Genomic DNA, 27874 nt, shown 5'->3' on the forward strand with positions numbered 1-27874 from the left:
CTGAGGTGATGTGTCGTCGGTCCTGTGAGGAGCTGAATGATCTGTTATCAGAGCTGCATGGCCTCCACATCGTTACCACTAGTCTGCTGCACGACCTTCAGAGAGCTGTAAGACACACAGACACACACAGACAGGGTTGGCTGGGTTTCTTTATAAATGGAATTCCTTACAGTTACTGGTTACCTGTCCAAACTTGTAATCAGTAACGTAATTTTTGGATTACCCAAACTCAGTAACGTAATCTGATTACATTCAGTTACTTTTAGATTACTTTCCCCTTAAGAGGCATTAGAAGAAGACATAAATGTATGTTACCAGTTAAACCACATCTATTGCAGGATAAATCCATGTTAACGTTGACATAGCTGGCCATATATGGATGTTACATTTTACTTTAGGGGCTGGTTATGTAGGCTTCTTCTGACCCATCGCTTTCTACTACAGATAATAATACGATTAAATTATATCTTCACATTACAAACCAAAGTCTATCAGAATTCCAGTCATTCCAATAAATGTTATATCCATTGATCGTCAAGAACAGGATTTAGAAATCTGGAAATATAGATTAGCCAAATAGTTTTACCTGAGCATGACCCACCTGAGCATAGCCAGCCCTACTCTGTTGTTTATGATCTAGTTGTCATGGAGAACTGTTGTTTATGATCTAGTTGTCATGGAGAACTGTTGTTTATGATCTAGTTGTCATGGAGAACTGATTGGGCTCATTGATTCAAGTTGAAAAATAAATGCATCACTCATTGCATGGCTTTGAGCAAAGTGCTATTTACATGTGAATAATGAATGCAATATGCTACGTTTGCTATAGGCCTGTTGTTGAACTTGTTGTTGGTGACACTTTGATATCTTGATAATATGCAGCTGTTTAAAGGGCAAGTCCACAGATGAAACAATAACAAAACGGCCGCCCCGCCTCTGTTTTGGTAAAACTCTGAGGGATGGTCCTGGAGAAATGTAACCACTCTCAGACTAATAGACAGGGCTGTGGATGCAAGGACTGACCATCCATGATATCAACATTGTTGTTTTAACCATGTTATGAGGCTGTACAGGGTTTGTTTACATTTACAATGTTTACAAACATTGGAGAAAAAAAGCTTATATTTTGGGTTCTCATGGAGTGTGACACACACACACACACACACACACACACACACACACACACACACACACACACACACACACACACACACACACACACACACACACACACACACACACACACACACACACACACACACATCAGTGGTTAGCATCAGTGCTAACCATGACCAGATCCACAAGCCTCCTGCCGTCTTCATCTGTGTGTTCAGACAGAGGAGAATGAGGCATTGCGTGAAGCTCTCTCTGAGCTGGGCAGCAATTTGGACAGAGAGGGAGGAGGAGGAGGAGGAGGAAGAAGAGGAGGGGATGATGAAGAGGAGAGAGTGTGTGTGCAGGACGGACGTGTGTATCAGAGGGAGGAGGACTGGGTTTCAGACAGCTGCACATCCTGTACCTGCCAGGTAAACACACACACACACACACACACACACACACACACACACACACACACACACACACACACACACACACACACACACACACACACACACACACACACACACACACACACACACACACACACACACACACACACACACCCCCTCAACTCTTGAGTCAAGATATCTCTAGGCCCTTTTGCTTTACTACTGTGTGTGTGTGTGTGTGTGTTTTGTGTGGGTGTGTGTGTGTTTTGTGTGTGTGTGTGTGTGTGTGTGTGTGTGTGTGTGTGTGTGTGTGTGTGTGTGTGTGTGTGTGTGTGTGTGTGTGTGTGTGTGTGTGTGTGTGTGTGTGTGTGTGTGTGTGTGTGTGTGTGTGTGTATGTGTTTGTTGTGTGTGTGTAGGAGGGGAAGGCAGTGTGTCGGCAGGTCACCTGTCCTCCAGTAACATGTCCCAGTCCTTCCTTCACTGAAGGGGAATGCTGCCCTCTGTGTCTGGGTGAGAAAACACATTCACTTAGTCCAATCTATTTCTCATGATTATTTCACTAGTCATATTTAGTCAAATCAAATTTTATTCGTCACATGCGCTGAATTACTTACAAGCCTCTAACCAACAATGCAGTTTAAAAAATATGAATAAGAATAAGAAAAGTAACAAGAAATTAAAGAGCAGCAATAAAAAAACAATAGCGAGGCTAAATACAGGGGTTACCGGTACAGAGTCAATGTGGAGGCTATATACAGGGTGTTACGGTACAGAGTCAATGTGGAGGCTATATACAGGGGGTACCGGTACAGAGTCAATGTGGAGGCTATATACAGGGGGTACCGGTACAGAGTCAATGTGGAGGCTATATACAGGGGGTACCGGTACAGAGTCAATGGGGAGGCTATATACAGGGGGAACCGGTACAGAGTCAATGTGGAGGCTATATACAGGGGGTACCGATACAGAGTCAATGTGGAGGCTATATACAGGGGGTACCGGTACAGAGTCAATGTGGAGGCTATATACAGGGGGCACCGGTTAGTTGAGGTAATTGAGGTAATATGTACATGTAGGTAGAGTTATTAAAGTGACTATCCATAGATAATAACAGAGAGTAGCAGTGGCGTAAAAGAGGGGGGGGAGCGCAATGCAAATAGTCTGGGTAGCCATTTGACTAGATGTTCAGGAGTCTTATGGCTTGGGGGTAGAAGCTGGTTAGAAGCCTCTTGGACCTAGACTTGGCACTCCGGTACCGCTTGCCGTGCGGTAGTAGAGAGAACAGTCTATTTCTGGGGTGGCTGGGGTCTTTGACAATCCTCTGACACCGCCTGGTATAGAGGTCCTGGATGGCAGGAAGTTTGGCTCCAGTGATGTACTGGGCCGTATGCACTACCCTCTGTAGTGCCTTGCGGTCGGAGGCCGAGCAGTTGCCGTACCAGGCAGTGATGCAACCACTCAGGATGCTCTCGATGGTGCAGCTGTAGAACCTTTTGAAGATCTGAGGACCCATGCCAAATCTTTTTAGTTTCCTGAGGGGGAATAGGTTTTGTCGTGCCCTCTTCACGACTGTCTTGGTGTGATGGACCATGATAGTTTGTTGGTGGTGTGGACACCAAGGAACTTGAAGCTCTCAACCTGTTCCACTACAGCCCCGTCGATGAGAATGGGGGCGTGCTCGGTCCTCCTTTTCCTGTAGTCCACGATCAGTTCCTTTGTCTGGCTCACGTTGAGGGAGAGGTTGTTGTCCTGGCACCACACGGCCAGATCTCTGACCTCCTCCCTATAGGCTGTCTCATCGTTGTCGGTGATCAGGCCTACCCCTGTTGTGTCATCGGCAAACTTAATGATGGTGTTGGAGTCGTGCCATATATATACATATGTGTGCATATGCATATGTGTATTTGTTTGTGTGTGTGTGTGTTTGTGTGCGCGTGCGTGCGCGCGTGCGTGTGCGCGTGCGTGCGTGCGTGCGTGCGTGTGTGTGTGTGTAGGGTTGGGAAGTGAAGATGGATGGTCCCCATGGTCGGAGTGGACGGAATGTTCGGTCACTTGTGGGCGTGGCTTCCAGCGGAGAGGGCGATCTTGTGATGATGTCTTCACGTCCTGTTCTGACTCCTCCCTCCAAACCCGCAGGTGCACCCTGGGAAGTTGTGAAAGCCGAGGTGAGGTCACCTATAACTCCTGTAATACAGCTAGCTCCTGTAATACAACTAGCTCCTGTAATACAACTAGCTCCTGTAATACAACTAGCTCCTGTAATACAACTAGCTCCTGTAATACAACTAGCTCCTGTAATACAACTAGCTCCTGTAATACAACTAGCTCCTGTAATACAACTAGCTCCTGTAATACAACTAGCTCCTGTAATACAACTAGCTCCTGTAATACAACTAGCTCCTGTAATACAACTAGCTCCTGTAATACAACTAGCTCCTGTAATACATCTGGCTCCTGTAATACAACTAGCTCCTGTAATACAACTAGCTCCTGTAATACAACTAGCTCCTGTAATACCACTAGCTCCTATAATACCACTAGCTCCTGTAATACAGCTAGCTCCTGTAATACAACTAGCTCCTGTAATACAACTAGCTCCGGTAATACAACTAGCTCCTGTAATACAACTAGCTCCTGTAATACAACTAGCTCCTGTAATACAACTAGCTCCTGTAATACAACTAGCTCCTGTAATACAACTAGCTCCTGTAATACAACTAGCTCCTGTAATACAACTAGCTCCTGTAATACAACTAGCTCCTGTAATACAACTAGCTCCTGTAAAACAACTAGCTCCTGTAATACAACTAGCTCCTGTAATACAACTAGCTCCTGTAATACAACTAGCTCCTGTAATACATCTAGCTCCTGTAATACAACTAGCTCCTGTAATACAACTAGCTCCTGTAATACAACTAGCTCCTGTAATACAACTAGCTTCTGTAATACAACTAGCTCCTGTAATACAACTAGCTTCTGTAATACAACTAGCTCCTGTAATACAGCTAGCTCCTGTAATACAACTAGCTCCTGTAATACAACTAGCTCCTGTAATACAACTAGCTCCTGTAATACAGCTAGCTCCTGTAATACAACTAGCTCCTGTAATACAACTAGCTCCTGTAATACAACTAGCTCCTGTAATACAACTAGCTCCTGTAATACAACTAGCTTCTGTAATACAACTAGCTCCTGTAATACAACTAGCTCCTGTAATACAACTAGCTCCTGTAATACATCTAGCTCCTGTAATACACATTATGGCTAGCTACGTCGTTGTATTTATTTAAGATACTCTTTGAATATGTACTTTTCAGACATGTTAGGAAGGTGGGGTTGGGACTCTGCTGATGTTAGGCTGAAGGACTCTGCTGACGTTAGGCTGAAGGACTCTGCTGACGTTAGGCTGAAGGACACTGCTGACGTTAGGCTGAAGGACTCTGCTGACGTTAGGCTGAAGGACTCTGCTGACGTTAGGCTGAAGGACTCTGCTGACGTTAGGCTGAAGGACTCTGCTGGCGTTAGGCTGAAGGACTCTGCTGAAGGACTCTGCTGAAGGACTCTGCTGAAGGACTGCTGACGTTAGGCTGAAGGACTCTGCTGACGTTAGGCTGAAGGACTCTGCTGACGTTAGGCTGAAGGACTCTGCTGGCGTTAGGCTGAAGGACTCTGCTGACGTTAGGTTGAAGGACTCTGCTGAAGGACTCTGCTGACGTTAGGCTGAAGGACTCTGCTGAAGGACTCTGCTGAAGGACTCTGCTGACGTTAGGCTGGAGGACTCTGCTGAAGGACTATGCTGACGTTAGGCTGAAGGACTCTGCTGAAGGACTCTGCTGAAGGACTCTGCTGAAGGACTCTGCTGATGTTGGGCTGAAGGACTGCTGACGTTAGGCTGAAGGACTCTGCTGACTTTAGGCTGAAGGACTCTGCTGACGTTAGGCTGAAGGACTCTGCTGACGTTAGGCTGAAGGACTCTGCTGACGTTAGGCTGAAGGACTCTGCTGACGTTAGGCTGAAGGACTCTGCTGACGTTAGGCTGAAGGACTCTGCTGAAGGACTCTGCTGAAGGACTCTGCTGACCTTAGGCTGAAGGACTCTGCTGACGTTAGGCTGAAGGACACTGCTGACGTTAGGCTGAAGGACACTGCTGACGTTAGGCTGAAGGACTGCTGACGTTAGGCTGAAGGACACTGCTGACGTTAGGCTGAAGGACTGCTGACGTTAGGCTGAAGGACTATTGACGTTAGGCTGAAGGACTCTGCTGACGTTAGGCTGAAGGACTCTGCTGACGTTAGGCTGAAGGACTCTGCTGACGTTAGGCTGAAGGACTCTGCTGACGTTAGGCTGAAGGACTCTGCTGACGTTAGGCTGAAGGACACTGCTGACGTTAGGCTGAAGGACACTGCTGACGTTAGGCTGAAGGACTGCTGACGTTAGGCTGAAGGACACTGCTGACGTTAGGCTGAAGGACTGCTGACGTTAGGCTGAAGGACTGCTGACGTTAGGCTGAAGGACTGCTGACGTTAGGCTGAAGGACTCTGCTGACGTTAGGCTGAAGGACACTGCTGACGTTAGGCTGAAGGACCCTGCTGACGTTAGGCTGAAGGACTCTGCTGACGTTAGGCTGAAGGACACTGCTGACGTTAGGCTGAAGGACTGCTGACGTTAGGCTGAAGGACTGCTGACGTTAGGCTGAAGGACTGCTGACGTTAGGCTGAAGGACTGCTGACGTTAGGCTGAAGGACTGCTGACGTTAGGCTGAAGGACTCTGCTGACGTTAGGCTGAAGGACTCTGCTGACGTTAGGCTGAAGGACTCTGCTGACGTTAGGCTGAAGGACTCTGCTGACATTAGGCTGAAGGACTCTGCTGACGTTAGGCTGAAGAACTCTGCTGACGTTAGGCTGAAGGACAGAGAAGATCTGTGCTGGCCCTCATATGGGTGGGAGGGCCAAGAGACCAGAGGTGGCAGAATGGAACGCTCAGGTTTGGGTGGTGGGTTTGAGCAATCATTTCCCTTTTATAAAAATGTGTGTGTGTGTGTGTGTGTGTGTGTGTGTGTGTGTGTGTAGTGCGTGGGAACGGCGGCTGGGGTCTGTGGTCTCCGTGGTCTGCATGTTCTGTGTCGTGTGGTTCAGGTCTCGTCGTGCGTGTTCGAATCTGCAACTCCCCCCTCTCTCAACGCGGGGGCAGCGGCTGCCGTGGCAACACCACAGAGACACATCCCTGTGACGCTGCACCCTGTCCAAGTGAGAACACAAACAAACAAACCACATTACTGCTATTGTTGATGTTGGATTGACTGATACACTGTCTGTGTGATTATAGTTGTCGGGGTCTGGGGACCGTGGTCTTCCTGGTTACCATGCAGTGTGTCGTGTGGCAGTGGGCTGATGATTCGTCAGCGAGAGTGTTCTAACCCCGCCCCCCGGCATGGAGGCAGGAAGTGTGTGGGAGAGACGGCCGACTACGCAGCCTGCGATACACAGCCCTGTCCAATAGGTAGCATACATAGACACACATCTCTAACCCCACAACACAGCCTGGTTTATTTATCGTAGTCTGGGGATTCATATAGCACTACAAACAGGCTCCTTTTAAAGCATTTCAGATGTTGTCATCCGTTTGCTTTACACCAGCTGACTAATGAGCCCACCAGGGTCCTTCTACCCAAACCATCATTAACCTCGTTTTGGTGTCTGATAGATCAAGGATGTGGGGTTGTAAACTATGGGTTCAGTGATCATTCCATCGTTTTCTGTAGTAGGAAGGTTCAGGAAACTATGGAGAACTATAGTGCAGATGTTTTGGTTACTTGATTGAGATAATTGTACTGGTGTATTGAAATGCAATGAGGTGATAATGAGACCATTTGTAGATGCTGCAGACCAGCTGCCACTCGATGTTGTTGAATTAAGCAAAGAACTGAACCATGGATTAACCATTACATTTTAAAAGCAACGAAGTGAAGAAATAAATTCTATCTGGAGATCCAGGGAAGATTGTTTTAAGATGGTCATACCAATGATAATTTAGCGATTGTCTAAGCTAACATATGGAATTGTTTTAAGATGGTCATACCAAGGATAATTTAGCTATTTGATATGGAATTTTAGGACCCCTTTAGTAGAAAATATGTATGTATATTTAAAAAATAATTTGATGAAACATTGATTTTGGCCTTTCTGCTAAAATCAAATGAAATTAAATGTTATTGGTCACATACACATATTCAGCAGAGGTTATTGGTCACATACACATATTTATCAGATGTTATTGGTCACATACACATATTTAGCAGATGTTATTGGTCACATACACATATTTAGCAGATGTTATTGCGGGTGCGGCAAAATGCTTGTGTTCCTAGCTCCAACAGAGCAGTAGTATCTAACAATTCACACACATCTAAAGGTAAAAGAATGGAATTAAGAAATATTAAATATTAGGACGAGCAATGTCGGAGTGGCATTGACTAAAATACAGTAGAATAGAATACAGTTTAAGATGAGTAAAGCTGTATGTAAGAAGGGCTTTATAAATACATTTGATTGATTGATTGTATTTAAACATTATTTAAAAATAATTAAAGTGACTAGTGTTCCATTATTAAAGTGATTTCAAGTCTATGTATATAGGGCATTAGCCTCTAAGGTGCAGGGTTGCGTAACCGGATGGTAGCCAGCTAGTGATGGCTATTTAACAGTCTGATGGCCTTGAGATAGAAGCTGTTTTTCAGTCTCTCGGTCCCAGCTTTGATGCACCTTTACTGACCTTGCCTTCTGGATGATAGCGGGGTGAACAGGCCGTGGCTCGGGTGGTTGATGTCCTTGATGATATTTTTGGCCTTCCTGTGACATCGGGTGGTGTAGGTATCCTGGAGGGCAGGTAGTTTGTCCCCGGTGATGCGTTGGGCAGACTGCACCACCCTGTGGAGAGCCCTGCGGTTGCGGGCGGAGCAGTTGCCGTACCAGGCGGTGATACAGCCTGACAGGATGCTCTCAATTGTGCATCTGTAAAAGTTTGTGAGGGTTTTAGTGGCCAAGCCAAATTTCTTCAGCCTCCTGAGGTTGAAGAGGCGCTTTTGCGCCTACTTCACCACACTGTCTGTGTGGATGGACCATTTCAGATCGTCAGTGATGTGTACGCCGAGGAACTTGAAGCTTTCCACCTTCTCCACTGCTGTCCCGTTGATGTGGGGGTTGCTCCATCTGCTGTTTCCTGAAGTCCACGATCAGCTGCTTTGTTTTGTGGATGTTTGGTGGGAGGTTGTTTTCCTGACACCACACTCCGAGTGCCCTCACCTCCTCTCTGTAGGCCGTCTCGTCATTGTGGGTAATCAAGCCCACTACTGTTGTGTCGTCTGCAAACTTGATGATTGAGTTGGAGGCGTTGCTTGTCCACGCTGTCATGAGTGAACAGGGAGTACAGGAGGGGGCTGAGCACGCACTCTTGCGAGGTCCCTGTGTTGAGGATCAGCGAAGTGGAGTTGTTGTTTCCTACCTTCACCACCTGGGGGCGGCCCGTCAGGAAGTCCAGGACCCAGTTGCACAGGGCAGGGTTCAGACCCAGGACCATGAGCTTAATGATGAGCTTGGAGGATGCTATGGTGTTGAATGCTGAGCTATAGTCAATGAACAGCATTCTTACATAGGTATTCCTCTTGTCCAGATGGGTTAGGGCAGTGTGCAGTGCGATGGCGATTGCATCGTCTGTGGATCTAAGCAAATTGAAGTTGGTCTAGGGTGGTCAGTCAGGTGGAGGTGATATGGTCCTTAACTAGCCTCTCAAAGCACTTCATGATGACAGAAGTGAGTGCTACGGGGCGATAGACATTTAGTTCAGTTACCTTTGCTTTCTTGGGTACAGGAACAATGGTGGACATCTTGAAGCAAGTGGGTCAGCAGACTCGGATAGGGAGAGATTGAATATGCCCGTAAACACTCCAGACAGCTGGTCTGCGCATGCTTTGAGGACGCGGCTAGGGATGCCGTCTGGGCCGGCAGCCATGCGAGGGTTAACACGCTTAAACGTCTTACTTACGTCGGCCACAGAGAAGGAGGGCCCACAGTCCTTGGTAGTGGTCGGTGGCACTGTGTTATCCTCAAAGCGGGCGAAGAAGGTGTTTAGCTTGTCCGGAAGCAAGAAGTCGGTGTCCGTGACATGGCAGGTTTTCCCTTGTAGTCTGTGATTGTAGGCCACATACGTGTCTGAGCTGTTGAATTGCAATTCCACTTTGTCTCTGCACTGACATTTGACATGTTTCATTTTCTTACATAGAGAATAACTCCAGTGTTTTTATTCTGCCATATTCCCTGTCCCCTTGCCATGGTTTAAATGTGGTGGTTCGTGCTTTCAGTTTTGCGTGAATGCTGCCAACTATTAACTTCTCTGGGGCAGGTGGGACGCAAACGTCCCACCGGCCAATAGCCAGGGAAAATACAGCGCGCCATATTCAAATAACATGATATAAAAATCAAACTTTCATTAAATCACACATGTAAGATACCAAATTAAAGCTACACTCGTTGTGAATCCAGCCAACATGTCAGATTTCAAAAAAGCTTTTCGGCGAAAGCATAAGATGCTATTATCTGATGATAGCACATCAGTAAACAAACAGAGTAGCATATTTCAACACTGCAAGCATGACATAAAACGCAGAAATAAAATATAAATCATCCCTTACCTTTGACGAAATTCTTTTGTTGGCACTCCAATATGTCCCATAAACATCACAAATGGTCCTTTTGTTCGATTAATTCCGTCGATATATATCCAAAATGTCAATTTATTTGGACCGTTTCATCCAGAAAAACACAGCTTCCAACTTTCGCCAAGTCACTACAAAATATATCGAAAGTTACATGTAAATTTACCAAAACATTTCAAACTACTTTTGTCATACAACGTTAGGTATTTTTAAACGTTAATAATCGATCAATTTGAAGACGGGATGATCTGTGTTCAATACAAAAAGAAACCAAACTGACGCAACTTTTTTCATAACGTGACTCTCTCCAAAAATGTACTTCATGTGACCCTCATTTACGATAGCCATACTTCTTCACTACACAAAGGAATAACCTCAACCGATTCCCAAGGACTGGTGACATCCAGTGGAAGCGGTAGGAACTGCAAGCAAGTCCATTAGAAATCTGGTGTCTCTAAAAAATCTAATTGAAAAGACAGTGACATAAAGAAAATACAAATTCTGAATGGTTTGTCCTCAGGGTTTTGCCTGCTACATAAGTTCTGTTATTCTCACAGACATGATTCAAACAGTTTTAGAAACTTCAGAGTGTTTTCTATCCAAATCTACTAAGAATATGCATATCCTATATTCTGGGGATGAGTAGCAAGCAGTTGAATTTTGGCATGCTATTTTTCCCGAAAGTGAAAAAGCTGCCCCCTGCCCTCAAGAAGTTAACGGTTTCTGGTTTGAGAAGGTTTTAATAGTCACAGTGGGTACAACCTCTGCTATACACTTCCTGATGAACTCAGTCACCGTATCCGTAATTCTCAGAGGCTGAACGACAATAAAAACTGAACGACTAAAAAGCACCCTGAGGAAAAGCTAAGTGAAAAAGGTGTGTTTTAAGATCTCAGAAAAATGTCCACAGTTTTGGATCCTTCAGGTTCTCTGGCAGGCTGTTCCAGAGGCTGGGGGCATAATAACTAAAGGCTGCCTTCCATGCCTCTTGGTTCTAGGCTTTGGGATTGTTAAAAGGCCAGTGCCAGAGGACCTGAGGGACCTACTGGATACGTAACTTAGAAGCATGTCTGTATTGGGGTGCACAGTCGTGGTTTGATTTTAAACCAATAGTGGAATCTTAAAATGATTTCTAAAACGTACAGGCAGCCAGTGCAGAGACCTTAAAACCGGTGTAATGTGTGCTCTCCGTCTGGTCTTGGTCAGTACCCGTGCTGCAGCATTCTGTATGTTTTGCAGTTGACCAATGGCTTCCTGGGCAGACGAGACAGGAGAGCATTACAGTAGTCAAGCTGCTGTAATAAAAGCCTGGATGAGTGTCCTTGTATCAGCCTGAGAGAGAAACGGCCGCACCTTGGCAAGGTGGTAAAAAGCTATGTTGGTCACATTCCTAATGTGTGATTCGAAATTGAGTTCAGAATGTAAAATAACACCTAGATTTTTCACCTGGTGTTTTATCTTTAATATCCGTGAATTTAAATGTGCAACCAGATTCTCTCTCTGTGCTTTGGCTCCAACAATAAGTACCTTGGTCTTACTTTAGCTGGAGGAAGTTGTGAGCCATCCAAGTAGTTAAATCACTAATCCAGTGTAATAATTTATCCATGGAGCTAAAACAAACAATACAGGTACATCTCAATGGTGGCACTGGACTATAGGTGGGTCATTGTTTGTGTCCACTACCACTGGAGCGCTCCTATGTCTGTTTTAACATGTTATAGTCAATTCTACCAATCAAACTCTACGGCCTTCCTCTCTCTCCCTCTGTGTAGACAGCTGTCTTTCTAGGCCCTGCTTCCCTGGGGTCTCCTGCCACTCTGGGACTGATGGCTCATGGGAATGTGGGCCCTGTCCACTGGGTTACCATGGAAATGGCTCTGTCTGTGAAGACCAGGATGAAGTAAATACACGCACGCACGCACGCACGCACACACACACACACACAACCTCTGTCTCTGTGTGAGTAGTGTGTGTTGCTAGGTGTGTGTGACCTCTCTCCTGTAGTGTGTGTTGCAGGGTGTGTGTGTAACCTCTCTCCTACAGTGTGTGTTGCAGGGTGTGTGTGTAACCTCTCTCCTACAGTGTGTGTTGCAGGGTGTGTGTGTAACCTCTCTCCTGTAGTGTGTGTTGCAGGGTGTGTGTGTAACCTCTCTCCTGTAGTGTGTGTTGCAGGGTGTGTGTGTAACCTCTCTCCTGTAGTGTGTGTTGCAGGGTGTGTGTGTAACCTCTCTCCTACAGTGTGTGTTGCAGGGTGTGTGTGTGACCGAGTGTGTGAACACAGACCCAGGGTTCCACTGTCTCCCCTGCCCCCCGCGGTATCACGGCAACCAACCCTACGGTCTCGGACTGGAAGACGCCAACAACACCAAACAGGCCAGTGTGTATGTGTGGTGTGTGGTGTGTGTGTGTTTTGACTGTAAGTGTGTGTTGTAATTATAAGTGTGTGTGTGTTTAGGTCTGTGAGCCCCACAACCCCTGTAAAGATAATACACACCGTTGCAGTCAGCATGCGGAGTGCGTGTACCTGGGCGTGACGTCGGAGACTGTGTATCGGTGTGTGTGTGGGGTTGGCTTCGCTGGGGACGGCTTCCTGTGTACTGAAGATTCTGACCTAGATGGCTGGCCCAATCATATCCTTCCCTGCCACCACAACACAACCTACCACTGTCTACAGGTACACACTAACACGCACTTAGGCACACACACATAACACCCCCCCCCCACACACACACACACACACATACATAACTCATACACACACACGCACATACCTCACACACACACACGCACATACCTCACACACACACACGCACATAACTCACACACACACACACACGCACATACCTCACACACACACACGCACATAACTCACACACACACACGCACATAACTCACACACACACACACACACACACACACACACACACACACACACACACACACACACACACACACACACACACACACACACACACACACACACACACACACACACACACACACACACACATACATAACTCATACACACACACAAATAACTAACATGTGGGAGACTCCCCAAACATATGGAAAAAGGTACTCAGGTCAGATGAGACTAAAATTTAGCTTTTTTGGCCATCAAGGAAAACGCTATGTCTGGGGCAAACCCAACACCTCTCATCGCCCCGAGAACACCATCCCCACAGTGAAGCATGGTAGTGGCAGCATCATGCTGTGGGGGTGTTTTTCATCGGTCAGAATTGAAGGAATGATGGTTGGCGCTAAATACAGGGAAATTATTGAGGGAAACCTGTTTCAGTCTTCCAGAGATTTGAGACTGGGACGGAGGTTCACCTTCCAGCAGGACAATGACCCTAAGCATACTGCTAAAGCAACACTCGCATGGTTTAAGGGGAACATTTAAATGTCTTGGAATGGCTTAGTCAAAGCCCAGACCTCAATCCAATTGAGAATCTGTGGTATGACTTAAAGATTCCTGTACACCAGCGGAACCCATCCAACTTGAAGGAGCTGGAGCAGATTGGCCTTGAAGAATGGGAAAAAATCCCGGTGGCTAGATATTCCAAGCTTATAGAGACATACCCCAAGAGACTTGCAGCTGTAATTGATGCAGAAGGTGGTTCTACAAAGTATTGACTTTGGGGGGGTGAATAGTTATGCACACTAGAGTTTTTATTTCTTGTCTGTTTCACAATGAAAAATATTTTGCATCTTCAAAGTGGTAGGCATGTGTAAATCAAATGATACAAACCCCCCAAAAATCTATTTTAATTCCAGGTTGTAAGGCAACAAAAGGGGGGTGAATACTTTCGCAAGCCACTGTACATGTATCTAACACCATGCTGGTGTTACTTACTTCCATGTAAAATAGACACATTCAGACAGGTTATGGAACAGTTAGTCAAGCCCAGAACCCCTACAATAACATTTGATTGAATATATAATAACTGAGCTGTGTTGTGATTGGCTAACAGGATAACTGCCCTGCCCTGCCAAACTCCGGACAGGAAGACCTTGACAACGATCGCCTTGGAGACGCCTGTGACCCTGATGACGACAACGACGATGTCTTAGATGAGAGGGTGAGGGTGAGGCTTTGTGTGTGTGTGTGTTTCTGTGTGTGTGTTTATTCCATTGTGTGTATGCTCCCTAGGATAACTGCCCTGGACACTACAACCCTCATCAGTTTGACTCTGACAGAGATGGAGTTGGAGACCGCTGTGATAACTGTCCCTTCACCCCCAACCCTTTACAGACTGATACAGACAGCAACGGAGAGGGAGACGCCTGCAGTATCGACATGGATGGAGACGGTTTGTGTGTGTGTGTGTGTGTGTGTGTGTGTGTGTGTGTGTGTGTGTGTGTGTGTGTGTGTGTGTGTGTGTGTGTGTGTGTGTGTGTGTGTGTGTGTGTGTGCAGGGTTGGGTAGTTAACTTTCTAAATGTTATTTATTACAAGTTACCTGTCCAAAATTGTCATCAGTAAAAAACTTTAGATTATCCAACCTCACTAAACTTAATCTTATAACTTTCAGTTACTTTTGGATACTTTCCCCTTAACAGGAGTTAGATGAAGACACAAAGGATCCATCATCTGGTGTCATCATAGTGGTCTCTGATTGGTGGTCATCATTTGGTGTCATCATAGTGGTTTCTGATTGGTGGTCATCATTTGGTGTCATGATAGTGGTCTCTGATTGGTGGTCATCATTTGGTGTCATGATAGTGGTCTCTGATTGGTGGTCATCATTTGGTGTCATCATAGTGGTCTCTGATTGGTGGTCATCATTTGGTGTCATCATAGTGGTTTCTGATTGGTGGTCATCATTTAGTGTTGTTATAGTGGTCTCTGATTGGTGGTCATCATTTGGTGTGTCATCATAGTGGTCTCTGATTGGTGGTCATCATTTGGTGTCATCATAGTGGTCTCTGATTGGTGGTCATCATTTGGTGTGTCATCATAGTGGTCTCTGATTGGTGGTCATCATTTGGTGTGTCATCATAGTGGTCTCTGATTGGTGGTCATCATTTGGTGTCATCATAGTGGTCTCTGATTGGTGGTCATCATTTGGTGTGTCATCATAGTGGTCTCTGATTGGTGGTCATCATTTGGTGTGTCATCATAGTGGTCTCTGATTGGTGGTCAGCATTTGGTGTGTCATCATAGTGTTCTCTGATTGGTGGTCATCATTTAGTGTTGTTATAGTGGTCTCTGATTGGTGGTCATCATTTGGTGTATCATCATAGTGGTCTCTGATTGGTGGTCATCATGTGGTGTCATCATAGTGGTCTCTGATCTGTGGTCAGACGCGCTCAGGTGGAACTAAATTCAACTTGCACCTAACCCTAACCCTCTTGTCATTGCTGAATTGAATGTCATTGAGAAAACAGAAAGGTGTCAATGTATTTTTTTTGTGCAAAAATTATTTCTCAAATTAAAAGTAATCCTAAAAGTATTCATGTCATTTTTCAAAAGTATCTGTAAATTGATTACAATATATTAGTAGCTTTAGTCTCGCCCTAACCCATTCCTTCACATGATAGATGTGTGTTTGTCTGTGTAGAGATGCTGAACGAGCATGATAACTGCCCCCTGCTGTATAACACTGAGCAGAGAGATACAGACCTGGACGGAGTGGGGGACCAATGTGACAACTGTCCTTTTGTGCACAACCCTACACAGGTACGCACGCACACACACACACACACACACACACAGGTAAACACACACCGTTGTGTAGGTATGAAAGTACACAACCTATACATTAAAAACCAGACACCACGGTCTATAGTTTAAAACCAGACACTACGGTCTTTAAAACCAGACACCGTGGTCTATATATTAAAACCAGACACCACGGTCTATAGATTAAAACCAGACACCACGGTCTATAGTTTAAAACCAGACACTACGGTCTATAGATTAAAACCAGACACTGCGGTCTATAGTTTAAAACCAGACACTACGGTCTATAGATTAAAACCAGACACCGTGGTCTATAGATTAAAACCAGACACTACGGTCTATAGATTAAAACCAGACACCGTGGTCTATAGATTAAAACCAGACACCACGGTCTATAGATTAAAACCAGACACTACGGTCTATAGATTAAAACCAGACACCACGGTCTATAGATTAAAACCAGACACCGTGGTCTATAGATTAAAACCAGACACTACGGTCTATAGATTAAAACCAGACACCGTGGTCTATAGATTAAAACCAGACACCACGGTCTATAGATTAAAACCAGACACCGTGGTCTATAGATTAAAACCAGACACCGTGGTCTATAGATTAAAACCAGACACCGTGGTCTATAGATTAAAACCAGACACCGTGGTCTATAGATTAAAACCAGACACCGTGGTCTATAGATTAAAACCAGACACCGTGGTCTATAGATTAAAACCAGACACTACGGTCTATAGATTAAAACCAGACACTACGGTCTATAGATTAAAACCAGACACCACGGTCTATAGATTAAAACCAGACACCGTGGTCTATAGATTAAAACCAGACACCGTGGTCTATAGATTAAAACCAGACACCACGGTCTATAGATTAAAACCAGACACCGTGGTCTATAGATTAAAACCAGACACCACGGTCTATAGATTAAAACCAGACACCGTGGTCTATAGATTAAAACCAGACACTACGGTCTATAGATTAAAACCAGACACCACGGTCTATAGATTAAAACCAGACACCGTGGTCTATAGTTTAAAACCAGACACCGCGGTCTATAGATTAAAACCAGACACCGCGGTCTATAGATTAAAACCAGACACCGTGGTCTATAGATTAAAACCAGACACCGTGGTCTATAGATTAAAACCAGACACCGTGGTCTATAGATTAAAACCAGACACCGTGGTCTATAGATTAAAACCAGCCACTACGGTCTATAGATTAAAACCAGACACCGTGGTCTATAGATTAAAACCAGACACCGCGGTCTATAGTTTAAAACCAGACACCACGGTCTATAGATTAAAACCAGACACCGTGGTCTATAGATTAAAACCAGACACCGTGGTCTATAGATTAAAACCAGACACTACGGTCTATAGTTTAAAACCAGACACCGTGGTCTATAGATTAAAACCAGACACCGTGGTCTATAGATTAAAACCAGACACCGCGGTCTATAGATTAAAACCAGACACTACGGTCTATATATTAAAACCAGACACCGTGGTCTATAGTTTAAAACCAGACACCGTGGTCTATAGATTAAAACCAGACACCACGGTCTATAGATTAAAACCAGACACCGTGGTCTATAGATTAAAACCAGACACCGTGGTCTATAGATTAAAACCAGACACCACGGTCTATAGATTAAAACCAGACACTACGGTCTATAGTTTAAAACCAGACACTACGGTCTATAGATTAAAACCAGACACCGTGGTCTATAGATTAAAACCAGACACTACGGTCTATAGATTAAAACCAGACACCACGGTCTATAGTTTAAAACCAGACACCACGGTCTATAGATTAAAACCAGACACCGCGGTCTATAGATTATAACCAGACACCGCGGTCTATAGATTAAAACTAGACACCGTGGTGTATGGATTAAAACCAGACACCGTGGTCTATAGATTAAAACCAGACACCGTGGTCTATAGATTAAAACCAGACACCGTGGTCTATAGATTTAAACCAGACACCGTGGTCTATAGATTAAAACCAGACACCGTGGTCTATAGATTTAAACCAGACACCGTGGTCTATAGATTGAAACCAGACACCGTGGTCTATAGATTAAAACCAGACACAACGGTCTATAGATTAAAACCAGACACTACGGTCTATAGATTAAAACCAGACACTACGGTCTATAGATTAAAACCAGACACCACGGTCTATAGATTAAAACCAGACACCGTGGTCTATAGATTAAAACCAGACACCACGGTCTATAGATTAAAACCAGACACCACGGTCTATAGATTAAAACCAGACACCACGGTCTATAGATTAAAACCAGACACTGTGGTCTATAGATTAAAACCAGACACTACGGTCTATAGATTAAAACCAGACACTACGGTCTATAGATTAAAACCAGACACCACGGTCTATAGATTAAAACCAGACACTACGGTCTATAGATTAAAACCAGACACTACGGTCTATAGATTAAAACCAGACACTACGGTCTATAGATTAAAACCAGACACTACGGTCTATAGATTAAAACCAGACACCGTGGTCTGTAGATTAAAACCAGACACCACGGTCTATAGATTAAAACCAGACACCGTGGTCTATAGTTTAAAACCAGACACTACGGTCTATAGATTAAAACCAGACACCGTGGTCTATAGATTAAAACCAGACACCGTGGTCTATAGATTAAAACCAGACACCGTGGTCTATAGATTAACACCAGACACCGTGGTCTATAGATTAACACCAGACACCGTGGTCTATAGATTAAAACCAGACACCGTGGTCTATAGATTAAAACCAGACACCGTGGTCTATAGATTAAAACCAGACACCACGGTCTATAGATTAAAACCAGACACCACGGTCTATAGATTAAAACCAGACACCACGGTCTATAGATTAAAACCAGACACCGTGGTCTATAGATTAAAACCAGACACCACGGTCTATAGATTAAAACCAGACACCGTGGTCTATAGATTAAAACCAGACACCGCGGTCTATAGATTAAAACCAGACACCGTGGTCTATAGATTAAAACCAGACACCGTGGTCTATAGATTAAAACCAGACACCGCGGTCTATAGATTAAAACCAGACACCGCGGTCTATAGATTAAAACCAGACACTACGGTCTATAGATTAAAACCAGACACCGTGGTCTATAGATTAACACCAGACACCGTGGTCTCCAGTTTAAAGCCAGACACCGCGGTCTCCAGTTTAAATCCAGCCGGCACGGTCTCCAGTTCAGCTCAGTAATCTGACCAAAGTAGTAGGGACCTTGTTGGACTGCTGTAATGCTAACCAGGTGTGTGTTTGTGTGTGTTTGTGTGTGTTTGTGTAGACTGATTCAGACAGTGATCTGGTTGGTGATCACTGTGATAATAATGAGGATGTAGATGAGGACGGTCATCAGAACTCCCTCGACAACTGTCGCTACATTGCCAATAGCAACCAGGTTGACCATGACAGAGATGGCATTGGGGACGCCTGCGACCATGACGATGACAACGATGGTATCCCTGATGACCGTGACAACTGCCGACTTGTGCCGAACGCTGACCAAATAGACGCAGACAGTCAGTACGCACACGCACGCACGCACACGCACACACACACACACACACACACACCAGTCATCAGCATTGGGGCGCAGAGGCAAGCTCACATATCCTGATTAGTGACCAGAAAGCAATTGTTCACTTTTCTCTTTACCAGAACAATACTGGTGATTTAATTGATCATGTTCGTATTCCAGATAGGCCTAGTTTGGGTTATAACTCTATACCTTAGTGGTGGGACTGGCTATATGTCTAATGATGGGTGGGTTATAACTCTATACCTCAGTGGTGGGACTGGCTATATGTCTAAAGATGGGTGGGTTACCTCAGTGGTGGGACTGGCTATATGTCTAAAGATGGGTGGGTTATAACTCTATACCTCAGTGGTGGGACTGGCTATATGTCTAATGATGGGTGGGTTATAACTCTATACCTCAGTGGTGGGACTGGCTATATGTCTAAAGATGGGTGGGTTATAACTCTATACCTCAGTGGTGGGACTGGCTATATGTCTAATGATGGGTGGGTTATAACTCTATACCTCAGTGGTGGGACTGGCTATATGTCTAAAGATGGGTGGGTTATAACTCTATACCTCAGTGGTGGGACTGGCTATATGTCTAATGATGGGTGGGTTATAACTCTATACCTCAGTGGTGGGACTGGCTATATGTCTAAAGATGGGTGGGTTATAACTCTGTGGCGAGATCCTGCACGGAGCCTTCACCGTGCGCTGCCACTTTGGGAGAGCATGAGCAGTAGGAAGGAGGAGATAAAAGAGCTCGTTAAGCTCTATTGGGGAGGAGCTATTGATTGGCGCGACAGTTTTGGTTGTGTGTGTTATGCTGCAGAGTTTGTTTGTTTAACTTCAGCGTATGTGGTTGTACAGTGTTTGGAACAATCCTCGGTGTGATCGCTCGACGACGTGGTTGTTCTCATTTGGGACCACGAGGGTTATGGATCAAATGGATTAGTAGCAACATTTGTTGCGAAGCGTTCAACTACAACCCAACATACCATCGGACAGTCAGACCGGATACCTGCAACCTCAAGACCACAGCTAAGCCCTCTCTTTTTCCCTTTCTCTCTTTCTCTTCCCGCTATGGTCCAGTGCTTTACACTGCAACTGACTCTATTTCCTAAGTACATTGAAGTTTCATTGGAGCTGGACTAGTGTGTATATGAACACCACACATTCATACCCTCTGAACTCCTTCACAACAGAAAATACAAACTATTGCAAATCCTCTGGGTAATGACTGGGTTCATTTGTTATTGTATGAAGTTGCTGTTTATTTGCTCTGCCATTATTGTTATATGAGGTATGTTTGGTGGGGTTACCAAGAATTGTGGAAGGACTGTGATGTGATGTGTGATCTATAGGGTGTGTATTCTTTTTCTCTCCGCTGACTATCTGGTCAACAGGCTACACTCTAGGCAGTCTCTTCTGTTGATGTGTGTGGGTCTGGTAGTGGTACTCTCGCTGTTCTACTATTCTTTTCTTTCGGCAGGGTTAATACCTGCCTGGCGCCCGAACAAAATCTTCTTTACCTTTCTCTAATTAATACCGCTACAGAAGTGGCACCCGAACAGGGACTTGAAGAGAAACACCCATGACACCATCCCCACAAGGTTGAAATCATGTATTTTGTTGGAACCCCATACTGTGTCAATGTGGACACACCTAATGGTAATCGTGTTCAAGATTCTTTCATTGTGGAAGGATTCGATGAACTAATGGAGTTGGATAGCACTGACCCTAATCCCCAGGTTTCTGGCTCGCCTATAACCTCTCCACCATTACCCTCACCTCAACCTCTTCCTCTTACCCTGCCCAGAGAGACTGGGAGAGGTGTCTCTGGGATCACTGGACGACTGGAACATCAATGGACACACACCAATCATAGTTTGACAATGCAGGAGAATGCCATTCGCAAACTTAGTGAATGTGTGGAGGCTCATCAGACAGATGTGCAGCGGAGGTTGGATTACCTTCCCTGTCAAATGGAGGAAAACCAACAACAAATTGTTCAGAGACAGAAATATTCACACGATTCTCTGAAACAGGATATTCAGGGACAACTGCACCAGTTCAAAACACAAATGGAATCTAACCATCAGCAAGTCCTAATCTATCTTGAGGAGGAACAAAAACAGAGAGCAGAGGAGTCAGCCTCTGTTGTGAAGGGAGTGTGTTCTTATCTGAAGGAAGTTATGGAGGACATGAAGAACTCTCTCACAGGGGAACTACGATTGTTGATTGAACAAACTAAAAAGGACACCGTTAATGAGATGGAAAAAGCACAGAAGGCCACAGACCTTCAAATGGAAGAGCTGCACCAGGAGGTTATGAAATGCTTTCCCCTTCTGGACAAATCTTCTGTACCTCCCTCAGGTTTTACCTCTGCCACTGGCTTGGTCAGTAACGGAATAGGAACAGGTAGCACTACAAAACCCCCTATGAAGATACTGTTAAACAGAACTCCCGCTGAAACTGTCATGCCTCCTCTAGAGCGCTCCCTCCCTATCAAACTACTTTTCCCCACTTTTGGCAGCCCAGAAGATGAGGTTGATCCACTGTTTTTCTTATCTAAGTGTAATGATTTTCTTTCTATCCGGCCCCTTACTGACTGGGAGGTTCTTGCCACCCTCCGCAGTGTTCTCCATGGTACAGCAAGAGACTGGTGGGAGATAGCCCGCGAACATGTGTCAACCTGGGAGGAGTTTCAAAAAATATTCCTCTCAGCCTTCCTCTCAGAGGACTATGGGGATGAACTGGCGGAACGTGTTCGCAACAGAGTCCAGGGTGAAGCAGAGCCAATACGGGACTTTGCCTTCTCCTATCGAGTTCTATGTAGGAGATGGAAGGCTGACATTACTGAGCCGGAGATGGTCAAACTCATTCTCAAGAACATGATTCCCCGCCTTGCTAGTCAACTTCGAGAACGTGTGCAGAATGTGGATGATCTGGTGCGTCTGGGGACTCAGTTTGAGAAGGACTGGAAGCACCACCTTCAAACTAAAAACCCTGTTCCCTCATCCCAGTATACCCATAGCTCTCTGGGGGCTAAACCATCTCAGATATTTGTACCCAAGAGCCAAGACAAAAGTCCAGTGATGTGTTGGAGGTGTAAAGTCCAACATCCTCCAGGTTCTTGCCCGCTCTATGTCCAGCGTCAGGATGCTGGAAAAGGTCAGAAAGGACAGAAGACCGACAGTCTAGACAGACGTGGTGGCTTGCATACCATTGGGTCAGCCTTAATGCCCATGAAGCCTTTAGACATCACCCCTAGCTGTCTTATTACTATTCCGCAACAACTATTGGTGCCTCTGACTGTTAGGAACTGGAGAGGGAAGGCCATAATTGACACAGGAGCAACTTACACCCTGATGCAAGAGGCCCTGTGGCAGAACATGGCATTACCTCATGAGGAGCTACAAACATGGGAGAAGGGACCATTGTACTTGGCCAATGGAGAACCTACCACCCCTTTGGGCTGGATTAGTATAATAATACAACTGCATGATAAGACTATTAAACTTCCTGTGGCTATTCTTGCAGATTCAAGCCTTGCATTTGCTGTAGTCCTTGGCCTAGACTTCCTGTTCTTCAGTGGACTGACCATCTCGATGTCCGAACCCTCCTATCGGCTGCACTCTGACTATTCCCAGCCTCATCCATTTCAACCTGGTAATGCACTGATTTCAGGCTGGAGCCTGCTGCATTATGCAGAGTCCGGACAAGGTCAAGTCAGAGGCCGAGAAAATATAAAGAACAAAGCCAAACAACGACAGCTGAGAAACTATGATAAACATAGACGAGACGTGTGTTTCCCACCCCAGTCTCGTGTCTGGGTACGTTCACATCATCTGTCGAAAGCATCTAAGAAGTTCACTGCCAAGCTAGCTTCGAGATGGAAAGGCCCATACCTGTAGTGTAGCAGTTTAGTACCAGTGAACTACTTGGTCTGTTTGGAGGACACTGGGGAAGATGTCAGGACGGTGCATGTTGTTGACCTAAAGCCCTGCTACCCTACGGCAGAAGAGCTGGATCGCCGGCAAAAGCAACACCTGCAGGAACATTAACTTGTCAAAGCCTGCATCCTCTCTGTTTCTACAGGCTTTGTTTTTTCATGGGGGGAGGAGTGTGGCGAGATCCTGCACGGAGCCTTCACCGTGCGCTGCCACTTTGGGAGAGCATGAGCAGTAGGAAGGAGGAGATAAAAGAGCTCGTTAAGCTCTATTGGGGAGGAGCTATTGATTGGCGCGACAGTTTTGGTTGTGTGTGTTATGCTGCAGAGTTTGTTTGTTTAACTTCAGCGTATGTGGTTGTACAGTGTTTGGAACAATCCTCGGTGTGATCCCGTGTGGCTCAGTTGGTAGAGCATGGCGCTTGCAACGCCAGGGTTGTGGGTTCATTCCCCACGGGGGGACCAGGATGAATATGTATGAACTTTCCAATTTGTAAGTCGCTCTGGATAAGAGCGTCTGCTAAATGACTTAAATGTAAATGTGATCGCTCGACGACGTGGTTGTTCTCATTTGGGACCACGAGGGAAATGGATTAGTAGCAACATTTGTTGCGAAGCGTTCAACTACAACCCAACATACCATCGGACAGTCAGACCGGATACCTGCAACCTCAAGACCACAGCTAAGCCCTCTCTTGTTCCCTTTCTCTCTTTCTCTTCCCGCTATGGTCCAGTGCTTTACACTGCAACTGACTATATTTCCTAAGTACATTGAAGTTTCATTGGAGCTGGACTAGTGTGTATATGAACACCACACATTCATACCCTCTGAACTCCTTCACAACAGAAAATACAAACTATTGCAAATCCTCTGGGTGATGACTGGGTTCATTTGTTATTGTATGAAGTTGCTGTTTATTTGCTCTGCCATTATTGTTATATGAGGTATGTTTGGTGGGGTTACCAAGAATTGTGGAAGGACTGTGATGTGATGTGTGATCTATAGGGTGTGTATTCTTTTTCTCTCCGCTGACTATCTGGTCAACAGGCTACACTCTAGGCAGTCTCTTCTGTTGATGTGTGTGGGTCTGGTAGTGGTACTCTCGCTGTTCTACTATTCTTTTCTTTCGGCAGGGTTAATACCTGCCTGGCGCCCGAACAAAATCTTCTTTACCTTTCTCTAATTAATACCGCTACAACTCTATACCTCAGTGGTGGGACTGGCTATATGTCTAAAGATGGGTGGGTTATAACTCTGTACCTCAGTGGTGGGACTGGCTATATGTCTATAGATGGGTGGGTTATAACTCTATACCTCAGTGGTGGGACTGGCTATATGTCTAAAGATGGGTGGGTTATAACTCTGTACCTCAGTGGTGGGACTGGCTATATGTCTAAAGATGGGTGGGTTATAACTCTATACCTCTCTCTCTCCTCTCCCTGTCTCTCTCCTCTCCCTGTCTCTCTCTCTCCTCTCCCTCTCTCTCTCCTCTCCCCGTCTCTCTCTCTCTCCTCTCCCTGTCTCTCTCTCCTCTCCCTGTCTCTCTCTCCTCTCCCTGTCTCTCTCTCTCTCCTCTCCCTGTTCTCTCTCCTCTGTCTCTAGATGATGGTCGTGGTGATGCTTGTAAGGATGACTTTGATAATGACAGTATACCAGATGCACTAGATGTTTGCTCAGAGAACAGTGGTATTGGAGTTACAGACTTCAGGAGGTTTCAGACAGTTCTGTTGGACCCTCGGGGGACCACTCAGTCTGACCCCCTGTGGGTGGTCCGAGGACACGGAACCGAACTGCTACAGACTGCAAACTCTGACCCTGGCATCGCCTTGGGTACGACCCCTAACCTCTTACCTAAGACCGCATTAACGCTGATCTGGGTGGTGTTTGTGTGGTTTTCATTTGCGTTTGTGAATACGTGTGCGTGCCTGCGTTTGTGAATGCATGTGTGTGTGTGTGTGTGTGTGTGTGTGTGTGTTCTCAGGTTTTGATGAGTTCCGTGCGGTAGACTTCAGTGGGACATTCTACGTGAACACAGACCGTGATGATGACTATGTAGGGTTTGTGTTCTCCTTCCAGTCCAGCAGACGGTTCTACGTTGTCATGTGGAAACAGGTCAGTCAGGAGTACACACACACACTGACCTTTGACCTCTAACACTGCCCGGTCAGCCAGGCCTAACTTCTAACCCTGCCAGGTCAGCCAGGCTTACTGGGAGAAGAGTCCTTCCAGGGCGTTTGGGAACGCTGGTGTCTCTCTCAAAGTGGTCAACTCAACCTCAGGCCCTGGGGAGGCCCTCCGCAACGCCCTGTGGCACACAGGAAACACCACACAGCAGGTACACACAGGAAACACCACACAGCAGGTACACACAGGAAACACCACACAGCAGGTACACACAGGAAACACCACACAGCAGGTACACACAGGAAACACAACACACACCTCTAACCCTGAAGTAAACCTCTGTGTGTGGGTCCTTAGGTTCGCACACTGTGGCACGACCCCAACAACATGGGCTGGAAGGACTACACTGCCTACCGCTGGCACCTCATCCACCGACCCAAGACCGGCTTCATAAGGTACTTAACCTCCAACCCATAACTCTAACCCTAACCCTCTCTAACCATAACCCTCTCTAACCCTAACCCTCTCTAACCTCCAACCCTAACCCTAACCAACCCTAACGCTAACTAACCCTAACTAACCCTAACCCTCTCTAACCTCCAACCCCAACCCTAACCCCAAACCAACCCTAACCCTAACCAACCCTAACCCTAACCCTACCGCTGGCACCTCATCCACCGACCCAAGACCGGCTTCATAAGGTACTTAACCTCCAACCCATAACTCTAACCCTCTCTAACCCTAACCCCTAACTCTAACTCTAACCCTAACTAACTCTAACCCTAACCCTCTCTAACCTCCAACCCTAACTAACTCTAACCTATAACTCTAACCCTAACTCTAACTCTAACCCTAACTAACTCTAACCCTAACTAACTCTAACCCTAACTAACTCTAACCCTAACCCTCTCTAACCTTCAACCCCAACCCTAACCCTAACTAACTCTAACCCTAACCTCCAACCCTAACCCTAACTAACTCTAACCCTAACCCTCTCTAACCTTCAACCCTAACCCTAACCCTAACTAACTCTAACCCTAACCTCCAACCCTAACCCTAACTAACTCTAACCCTAACCCTCTCTAACCTTCAACCCCAACCCTAACCCTAACCTCCAACCCTAACCTCCAACCCCAACCCTAACCTCCAACCCTAACCTCCAACCCTAACCTCTAACCCTAACCCTAACCTCCAACCCTAACCTCCAACCCTAACCCTAACCAACTCTAACTCTAACCTCCAACCCTAACCCTAACTAACTCTAACCCTAACCTCCAACCCTAACCTCCAACCCTAACCCTAACCAACTCTAACCCTAACCTCCAACCCTAATCTCCAACCCTAACCCTAACTAACCCTAACCCTAACTAACTCTAACCCTAACCTCCAACCCTAACTAACCCTAACTAACTCTAACCCTAACCTCCAACCCTAACTAACTCTAACCCTAACCCAACACTGGCTTCATCAGGTATCTAATTAACCTCTGAACTTTGGCATCTAACCTCTTTGTGTACAGAGTGGTGTTTGATGGTGTCTCTTCCAGCTGACTCGGTGTGTGTGTGTGTGTAGGATAGTGGTGTCTGAGGGCAGGTCCATCCTAGCTGACTCTGGGCCGGTGTATGACAGAACTCTGGCTGGAGGGAGACTCGGACTGTTTGTCTTCTCACAAGAACACACCCTCTTCTCTGACCTCAGATACACCTGTAGAGGTGAGACACACACACGTACACACACACACACACTCACACACACACACACACACACACCCTCTTCTCTGACCTCAGAAACACCTGTAGAGGTGACACACACACGAACATACACCCACACAAACACACACAAACATACACGTACACTCACACAAACATACACACACACACACACACACACCTACGCAGACACACACGTACACCCACACAAACATACACAAATACACAGACACACACACACGTCAGTAAAGTAAATGTTTTGTGTTTTTCTTCTCCCACTCTCTTCCAGATAACTGAGTTCTGTTCATACTAAGATACTGCTGCACCCCTCTGTCCTCCTCCAGCCCTCCACCACTTCACCCTCCTCCAGTCCTCCCTCCACCCCTCCGTCCTCCTCCAGTCCTCCCTCCACCACTTCACCCTCCTCCAGTCCTCCCTCCACCCCTCCGTCCTCCTCCAGTCCTCCCTCCACCCCTCCGTCCTCCACCACTTCACCCTCCTCCAGTCCTCCCTCCACCCCTCTGCCCTCCTCCAGCCCTCCAGCACTTCACCCTCCTCCAGCCCTTCCTCCACCCCTCCGTCCTCCTCCAGTCCTCCCTCCACCCCT

General features: G+C 45.9%; 1 protein-coding gene across 1 annotated transcript; it reads left to right on the forward strand.

Moving 5' to 3' along the window:
• On the forward strand, window positions 1-27564 carry LOC139569898 (thrombospondin-2-like). The gene is made up of 19 exons (XM_071391223.1): window positions 1-107; window positions 1335-1526; window positions 1908-1995; window positions 3486-3656; window positions 6562-6738; window positions 6818-6991; window positions 11975-12102; window positions 12441-12575; window positions 12658-12876; window positions 14177-14284; window positions 14356-14515; window positions 15766-15884; window positions 19246-19480; window positions 25037-25264; window positions 25416-25546; window positions 25629-25769; window positions 25916-26013; window positions 27131-27270; window positions 27557-27564. Exons 1-19 carry the CDS (start codon window positions 9-11, stop codon window positions 27562-27564), a joined length of 2751 nt encoding a protein of 916 aa, XP_071247324.1. The 5' UTR covers window positions 1-8.
• Window positions 27565-27874: the final 310 nt, after the last annotated feature.

The sequence above is a fragment of the Salvelinus alpinus genome, chromosome 3, assembly GCF_045679555.1.
Source record: "Salvelinus alpinus chromosome 3, SLU_Salpinus.1, whole genome shotgun sequence".
Taxonomy (NCBI): Eukaryota; Metazoa; Chordata; class Actinopteri; order Salmoniformes; family Salmonidae; genus Salvelinus; species Salvelinus alpinus.